Here is a 9,112-nt window from a genome sequence, read left to right as displayed (position 1 = left end):
TATCTATATATATATATACCTATCTATATATATATATAGATATGCTGTCCAGTTTAATTTATTACGTATTTTCAGTTTCACTGATCTCTTTGTTGATGTCAAGGTAAATTTGTTGTGAATGACACCAATGTTTGAGTAAAACTCCAGCAAACTGCAAACTAGTGATTCGTGATATTGGATTTTTTGCCAATATCCCATATTTCACTATCTGTTTTTTTTTTTCTTCTTAGATTTACTTACAGATAATTTGTAATTTTTCTCCTTCTGTCCTGCGCAGTTATTGCAATTAGCAGTTTGGATATCTGTATACAGTGAGCACAATCCTCACTTGTTTTCCATAAAAAATGCCTTTTATATCACTGACTTATATTTTTGGAATAGCCAATGTTTTAATCCCCCCCCCCCCATCCCTCAGTGAGGTCTAGAAGCACAAGATCTATATCCAGCCATTCAGCTAAGATACTGCTACATGGCAGTACATCTTATTTTGGCATTTGACCAATTAGATGAGCCCTTGAATGATATATTACCCACTGTAAATTAAGTTGGGAAAAAAAATTAACAAGTCAAGAAAAAAAAATTTAAAAAGCTAATTGAAAAGTTAATTAATAAGCAAAGGTAACAATTATATTTAGGTTTATAAACTAAAAAATGTAAGTGCCAGTATCAGCATTAATGCCTCTAGGGTTATGTTGTACCAATACAAATGTGTTTCTTTCCCTCTGAGCGTTTCTCATGAATTTCTAATAGAAGCACTTTTGTTATTTTTCTTAATATATTCAGGCAAGTTGGCATTACTTGTTAGTACATTGACATTGATTTTTGCCATCAAAATATCCATATTTTTCTAACGTTACAAAGGTAATAAGGTCTTGTCCTTGATTCCAATAAAACTATTGGCTTGAAATTTAGATTTTCAAAGTATTTCACTGAGTGCCCTATTAAGGGTTAAGGGTCTTTGCTCAGGGACCCAGATACCCCGTTTACACTACCCTTAAAAAACTGAGCCGAGACCGGTCCGAGCTCAGTAACTGAGATAACTTGTCGTGTGTGAACGGAAACAACCTGAACTGAACCGAGATAGACATAACCGGACCGCGCTAACTGCAGACCAGTTCCCGNTATATATATGCTGTCCAGTTTAATTTCTTATATTTTATATTATTTTTTTATATTATCTCATATTTTCAGTTTCATCAATCTCTTTGTTAATGTCAAGGTAAATTTGTTGTGAATGACACCAATGTTTGAACAAAATGAACCCTCTGAATTTAACCCATCCCCTCGGGGAGCAGTGGGCTGCCATTGTGCAGCGCCCAGGGAGCAGTGTGGGGTTTACCTTTATAGGGCAGATTACCATTTTTGATCCCTTGCATACCCCTTACAAATGGAGTTCTCCCCCCAGAAGCACAAGATCTATATCCAGCCATTCAGCAAAGATACTGCTACATGGCAGTACATCTTATTATGGCGTTTGACCAATTACATGAGCCCTTGAATGATATATTACGCACTGTAAATTAGGTTGGAAAAAAAAAGTTAATAAGTCAAGAAAAAAAATTTAAAAAGCTAATTGAAAAGTTAATTAATAAGCAGAGTTAACAATTATATTTAGGTTTATAAACTAAAAAATATAAGTGCCAGTATCAGCATTAATGCCTTTAAGGTTATGTTGTACCAATAAAAATGTGTTTCTTTCACTCTTAGTGTTTTCATGAATTTCTAATAGAAGCACTTTTGGTGTTTTTCTTAATATATTCAGGCAAGTTAGCATTACTTGTTAGTACATTGACATTGATTTTTGCCATCAAAATATCCATATTTTTCTAACATTCGAAAGGTAATAAGGTCTTGTCCTGGATTCCATTAAAACTATTGGCTTGAAATTTTGATTTTCAAAGTATTTCACTGAGTGCCCTATAAAGGGTCTTTGCTCAGGGACCCATAGTTGCAGTCTGTGGGAGTGGGGCTCGAACTCAGAACCTCATGATTCCAAGCACAATACCCTAACCACTAAGCCACCACTCCCCAAAGCAGGCATTAGTGTGAAGGGTGTTGTCTAAGAACCCACATGGTCAGCTCTTTCCCCCCAGCTGGGATACAAACCCAAAGCTTCCTATTTTGCAGGTTGGGTGACTTACTGCTTATACTAGCCAGCAGCTAACGCCAATAATCTCACATACTGCAAACTAGTTCAAACATTAGACTTGTGGCTGCATTGTTGAACAAATGAACCTAGTCCATGTGAAGAAAATCCCCATAGTCGTAGAAATGTAACACCAAGATATAGTATAGGGAAGACAGTTTACCAACTCTTACTGTGAGAAGTAGCTTTGTCCATTGTAAAAAGTGGTGTGGTACTAGAAGGAGAATCACATCTACTCACAAGAATAATTTTTCTTATAGACAAGCAATGTGAAGCGTAGTATTGCAAAAGCACCACTTGGATTCTGACCACAGAGGTCATTCCCATCCGTGACATGCATCTCACAGCTGAAAGCTTCTGAGACTAAAAAAGTCAAAGAAGAGAAGTCTGAGGTACCTGGCTAGTGACTGAGTATCTCTACACCCATCACTGTAGGAGAGAGTCCACCCTCCATCAGGAAAAGATTGCACTCAAGTTTAAATACAAACATAGACAAATTATATGTTAAATTATTTCACAGTTAGATGAACCTGAATTGTTTTTTGTATGGTATTGGGCTGATTTTCAGTGAATATGTTTTACTTGTGTTTTGAAATCACTGTTGTGAATTAGTGTTTACTAGATAAAAATAAATAAACCAAAATGAAATGTCAGCCAACAGGAATAATTTATTGGTCCATTGTTCAGTGTATGTGCTCCTTGAACTTTGACACACAAATAATCATGTCCCTTAGGTCTATTTAGGTGCTTGGTTTCTCATTATAAACATGAACCTTCTTTACCTTTGGTTTATTTATAAAACTGGTTTGGATCTCATCTCTGTCTTTTAAATGACTGAATTTGCATCATGTGTCAAACTCAACCTTTTACAGCAGCAGCAGTTACACTTCTGAATATTTCAGGTCTGGATGGAGGCATCATCACAGATCTTCTTCTCCTACAGCCTGGTTATTGGAACTCTGAGTGTTCTGGGAAGCTACAATCACTACAACAACAACTGCTACAAGTACGTCCCATCCATTATCCGCTGTACTGACGTTTGGAGGAATATTGATTCATATTATTTTTATCTAAATCATAAGCTTCATGAACTCCTTGGCTGTTCTTTTGTTGACCCACAGGGACTGTTTCTGGCTCTGCCTGCTGAACAGTGTTACCAGCTTCATAGCTGGGTTTGTGGTTTTCTCTGTTCTGGGATACATGGCTCAAAAACAGGGTGTGACTGTTGACAGTGTGGCTGAATCAGGTATATGTTTTGTTTTTAGTTTTAAACGTTATGCATTGATCTTAATATTTAGTTTAAAATTGTAAATTGCTTTAAAAAGTCCTGACGAAAGGTCTTTATAACTACCATATGTGAACAAGTCTAGAGGGGGCCATCTTAAATAAGCAGAGTAAGAAAATTATTATTGTTGTATTCTTTGAGAAAAAAGAAACAAAAATTACACAAAAAACTACAGAAGCACATTGCATTGACCAAAGAAAAAAAATTTGACAGCTTATTTCATAATTACGAGATCGGTATCTCGTAATTACGTGATAACATCTCATAATTACCAGATACTGATCTCATAATTATAAGATCTTATCTCATAAATACGAGATACCGGTCTCGTAATTATGAGATCTTATCTGGTAATTATGAGAAAAGATCTCATAATATTAAGATCATATCTCATAATTACGAGATCGGAATCTCATAATTATGAGATAAGATCTCATAACTATGAGCGACAATCAGTATCTGGCAATACTTTCTTACCCTTTCATACTATTAAGATCTATTCTCATAATTATGAGATAACATCTCATAATTACGATATAAGCTCTCTGATGTTTTTTTCTTTGGTGATTGCAATACAAACCCTGTAGGGTTATTTTAAAAATGTTTTATCAAACCATAACTGTATGATAAGGATATTTTCAGAAAAATAACAATTATAACAATATTAAAACATATATTGTTTAAGATTTATACCCTTCATGAATAAATATTACCAATGCTTATCACTAGAAATGTATCAGTATTCCACCAAATATGTAGACAGTTAATCTCTGCTAATTCTTTTTATGTTTCATGCCTGTTTGTTATAATCGAAATGCTGTGTGTAAAATTTGGTGGTTTCATCTGATGTAAAATCATGAGAGATTTAAATTAACTGCTGCATAAATAAGGAGAAAAAAAAACACCAACTAATGAATAATAAGGCTTTAATCAAATTGCGTGACTTTTTTTGGTCTGAAAATCTGATTAGATTAGATTTAATACTTTAGAAAAAATGATAAATGTTCAAAAATGTGATCCCGTTAGATTTCAAATAAAGATTTACCATGTATTCCTTTAATATGACCCTGAAAAAAATATTTGGAATGGGCTTAATTTTCTTGTCTCAAAAATAATTCATGCAAATTATGCATTAAATCTATAAAGCCATGAAGGATGTGTCTGGGAGAAAGGTACAAAACCTTCTAGATACTCTTAAGCTTAAAGTTACTCATACACCTGTCAGGTTAAGATTGAATGCAAACTATCATTCTAGACATGTTTGCTTTTGTCCAGAAGAGAAACTGAAAAAATACAACTCAGTTCTAGTCATGGGGGAGTGCTGGCTTAGGGCATAGGGCTTGGAATCCTGAAGTTGTGAGTTCAAAACCTACTCCCACAGACTGCTACTCTGGGTCTCTGAGCAAGACCCTTAACCCCACACAGCTCCCCTGACGCCCACTGCTTCCTAAGAGGATGGGTTAAAATTAGAGGGTTAATTTCTCCATTGTAAGATCAAATGAGTATTTTTTCCCCCCCTCCAAGTTAAAAATCCAGTTCTGTTGAGAGAGCAAAACATTAGGGTGATGGAAAGGATGCTTTCTGACCTACATAAAGCTCATCACAAAGATAAATAATGAAAATATCTGGGTAAAAGTCAGAAGGGTTTTATTGCTATTAACAGCAAGAGATTAGTCCTATAGTTATTGAGGATGATATAAATAATATAAAAAAAATCCAACATTTTATAAATATATATATAAAAAAACTCACATTTTTATTATATTACTTAATAGGTGGCCATTCCATTTCCTATCACACGTAATCAGATAGACTTAATGAAAATGATTTAACCTAATTGTGCAGGAGAATTGAAAAATTTGGAGCTTAAGTTTGGCTACAAAATGTAATTAAGACATTGTGTTCACATAAACAATAACCTAATAATTTATTTTTACTTCAATTAGCATCCAGGAATGGGCGTGTTTTGGTGGAGCAGTGATTAGTCCTCGACGTGGCAGATCCGGATTTGAATCCGGCTTGAATCTTGCTGCATGTCTTTCCCCCTCTCTCATACCCCCTTTCCTGTCAGCCTACTGTCCTAAAAATTAGCCACTAGTGCCAAGAGAACTAAAAAAAAAAAAAGAAACTCAAAGAAAAAAAAGTTTCTAGGAAGATAACTTAGCTGGTTGATACGTTGCGTGTATTTTCTTCCATGCTGTGTACTACATGAGCACTGATTGTTTTTATGTATCTCTAATGGACAGGTCCAGGTCTGGCCTTCATTGCTTACCCTCAGGCTACAGCTATGATGCCTTTTCCACATTTCTGGACTGTTTGCTTTTTCCTGATGCTGATTTTACTCAGTGTTGATACACATGTAAGAAAGTAGCTTCACCGTTTACCTACAGTTTAAAAAGTTAGAATTTCAGTGATATAGCTTCACTAATTATTGAACAATTAATCTCTTAAAATTAAATGCAATAATCAGGGTGATGTCTCTACTGCATATTCCTTTGTCTCCAGTTTGTGACGGTGGAGAGTGTGATCACTTCAGTCTGCGACTTATCTCCAGATTTTTTTCATGTCCCAAGAAGACGTGAGATCTTTGTCCTCATCCTCTGTTCATCCTTTTTTCTCTTACATTTGCCTTTGGTCACTCAGGTAAAAAAATAATTAAAAAAAGGAAACTTTAAATCTTTCAAAGTTGTTCTTTTTATTTCACTTTGTTGAAATTTTCTCCTGTTTGTTTCAGGGAGGACTTTACATATTCCAGCTTATTGATTACTATGCTTGCACCAGAGCATGTCAGGATTTTATGAGTGTATGCCAATGCCTTGCTGTGGCCTGGCTATTCGGTAAGTTCATATTATTTAGAAATGACTATTTTACTTGGACCATTGCAGTTATTTGAAAGGAATAAATATGGACCAAATGTGCCACTCTCAAGGTTTATTTGCAAACTTGAAATAATATTACCACAGTATTATTATTTCAGACTTTAAAACATATCAGGAAAACTTAAGTATGTTTATTCAGAGGGAGAAGAAATTATTGATATTTATAAAATCCCACTGTGACAATTTCTTGGTTTCTCTAACTGATGCTGATCTTTTATCAGGAAGTGATCGCCTTTTAAGTATAATTGAAGACATGACGGGACACCGACCATCTTTTTTCTTTAAATTTTGCTGGAAATTTGTCATTCCTCTGGTGTCAGCGGTGAGATATATATATATATATATATATATATATATTTTGTTTTGTATATATCTGTGGTTTTAACCACAATACACCTAAACAACCCTTTTTATTCCTTTTCAGGTTTCCTTTGTTTTGTATCTGGTAGATTATCAGCACCTGAAGATAAATAACTCGTATGTTTACCCTGACTGGGCGTACGCTCTGGGTTGGATCATGTCTATGTCCTCAGTTCTTATGGTGCCACTGTGGGCCGCTGGACAGCTTTTTTTCACAGAAGGAACCTTCAGACAGGTTGGTCCTCAATTCACTTTTCCATTTGAGATTAAAAAATGGAAAATGAAATAATTCAGCATTAAATCAATAGAAACCAAAAAGTTATTTAACATCGCGCCATAACATCTGAAACCCACAATTGAAAATTCATAGCATTGCTTCAACATTTTCATAGTAGTTAAAAGATAATATTTCTCCTTGAACGTTCTTAAATTTTTTCACACTACAAGCAAAAACTACTTTATAATATGTTATTTTTTGCTTGAGGTGCATATTTTATAAAAATAAAGGATGTTACTTATGTGTTCCCTTTATTTTTTGAGCAGTGTATAAATATTTATTTTCATGGTTTGATGCTGAGAGCTCTCCTTGCCTACTCCAAGATCAGCCTAACGCTTGAGGGGCGTCAAGGGTTAACCTTTTATCAGCCTCATTTTGCAAAACTCTTGCCTATTTTGCATACCCAAATGGAAAAGCAAATAACTTAGGAACTATAAGCCCAACTTACATGTGCAATACATTATTTGAAAGATAACACCTTCTAGTTTCTGAATATATACATGAAAAATTAAACACAGCCCAAGCTGCATTGGTTTAAACATGCCTAAAAGTTTTTTTTTTTTTTTTTTTTATTCTCAAAAATAATATGTCTTTTTTTAACAGCAGTAATAAAGTCATGCTTGCTTGTTGTGGCTGCTTTGTCATGTTTACATTTTGACATGCTGCTATATCTGGGTTAATCGTGCTATGGTGCTCACTGTGTCCATAAAATGAACATAGTGGTTGAATTGTGGAGAATCCAACCTTCCCAACAATGTCTAACATGTCTACATTAGCAATCATTTTACTGGTGTAATTTTCATGCATTCTGAATTATTATTTGTAAACCCAGATTTTGAGAGGTTAAAAGCTCACAAGGCACGTCCAACGCTCGATATGCATAATGATGCGTTCAGAAAGAACATTTCCCTTTCTTTCTAATCTGATGCTTTTCTCCTGTAATAGGTCACAAGAGAGCCCTATATTCTGATTTACCAGTGACAATTATCACAACCTTAAACAGAAGACTTTAAGATTGTAATTGGCCTATTCATGTTTCCTTAAACTTGAAGTGAAAGATTATCTAACCTATTCTGACCAATGGGGAGTTCCCCAAACAGTGTAGAATGTCCAGTCATAAATCTCATCCAGCTAATCCAACTTCTAGCTTTTTTTAAATCTTTTTTTTTTTAACTCTAAACTCTATTTTATCTTTTAAATAAATTTAATTTCTAACATATATATATATATATAATATATATAACACATATAACATTCATATATATATATATAGCACCAACAGTTTTGTACAAAATCGTTTAGATATTTATACATAAAGGTTTTTAAGTGTTGCTTTTTAATAGTAATCTTTTTTTAGAAATGTTACTCACTGGTTTTTTCCTGATTAAACTTTCAGCGTTTGAATGTGCTTTGCCAACCAGCTGAAGATCGCCGTGGACAGAAAACCAGGGGAGTCCAGCAGAGCAACTCTGAAGGCTTGATATGAACTTCAAAGTCCAACATAAACCTCTCATAATAACAGTCCTGTGATAAAAGAAATATGACCTTTTCTTGTGAAATGTTAAAGGTTCTTTTAGTTTCTCAAACTAATCATGTATTGTGTCTTAGCATTGAGTCGGAAAGATTTGAATGTGAGAATGACATATTGATTCTTTCCTGGTAATGCAAAGTTAATGCAGCAGATTTGCTTTTAAGGGAGATTCTAATTGGTTTATGTTGATCTGAGCTTTTGTAAACCTTTAATTATTGAGATGACAAGTTTTTCAGTCCTATAGTGGCCTACATGTTGAAAATAGATACTTATGTAGCTCAATTATCTTTGAGTCCTACAAATAATATTTGGAAAATAGTAAATTAAAAGCAGTCGGAAATTTTTGCCTTATTTCTGCATTTTAATGTATTTTCTTTAGGCTTTCGTTTAAATGTGATGTCACACCCTATATTCCCCTTACTTGTTGCCAAGCTGCTGCTCCAGTAAATTACATCATATAAAATGTAGCTGTTACCAATCACAGTAGGTCGGAGGTCTTCAACACGGGGTCCGCGACCCCTAGGGGTCAAGATGTACTGCTTGGGGCTCACAAAAGTTTTGGTTGATTACTTTTTTTTTTTTTTTTATTCCCCCCTGCAATTTTGTTCCACTAATTGAAATGTCTTTAAATCTA

The 9,112-nt window shown here is 34.4% G+C and overlaps 1 protein-coding gene across 1 annotated transcript in view; it reads left to right on the top strand.

The window, feature by feature from the left end:
• Positions 1–9,043, top strand: part of LOC107092435 (sodium- and chloride-dependent GABA transporter 3-like) — a 13,258-nt gene extending 4,215 nt beyond the window's left edge. Inside the window, exons 7-14 of the mRNA XM_015386928.1 lie at positions 3,049–3,152; positions 3,268–3,392; positions 5,678–5,790; positions 5,937–6,074; positions 6,166–6,268; positions 6,532–6,632; positions 6,735–6,905; positions 8,344–9,043. Of these exons, the coding sequence (XP_015242414.1) occupies positions 3,049–3,152; positions 3,268–3,392; positions 5,678–5,790; positions 5,937–6,074; positions 6,166–6,268; positions 6,532–6,632; positions 6,735–6,905; positions 8,344–8,433 (945 nt within the window). The 3' untranslated portion in view covers positions 8,434–9,043. The remainder of the gene's footprint in view (positions 1–3,048; positions 3,153–3,267; positions 3,393–5,677; positions 5,791–5,936; positions 6,075–6,165; positions 6,269–6,531; positions 6,633–6,734; positions 6,906–8,343) is intronic.
• Positions 9,044–9,112: the final 69 nt, after the last annotated feature.

Source organism: Cyprinodon variegatus, unplaced genomic scaffold, assembly GCF_000732505.1.
Source record: "Cyprinodon variegatus isolate N-32 unplaced genomic scaffold, C_variegatus-1.0 Scaffold17, whole genome shotgun sequence".
Lineage (NCBI taxonomy): Eukaryota > Metazoa > Chordata > Actinopteri > Cyprinodontiformes > Cyprinodontidae > Cyprinodon > Cyprinodon variegatus.
This window is presented reverse-complemented; position numbering and strand designations above follow the sequence as displayed.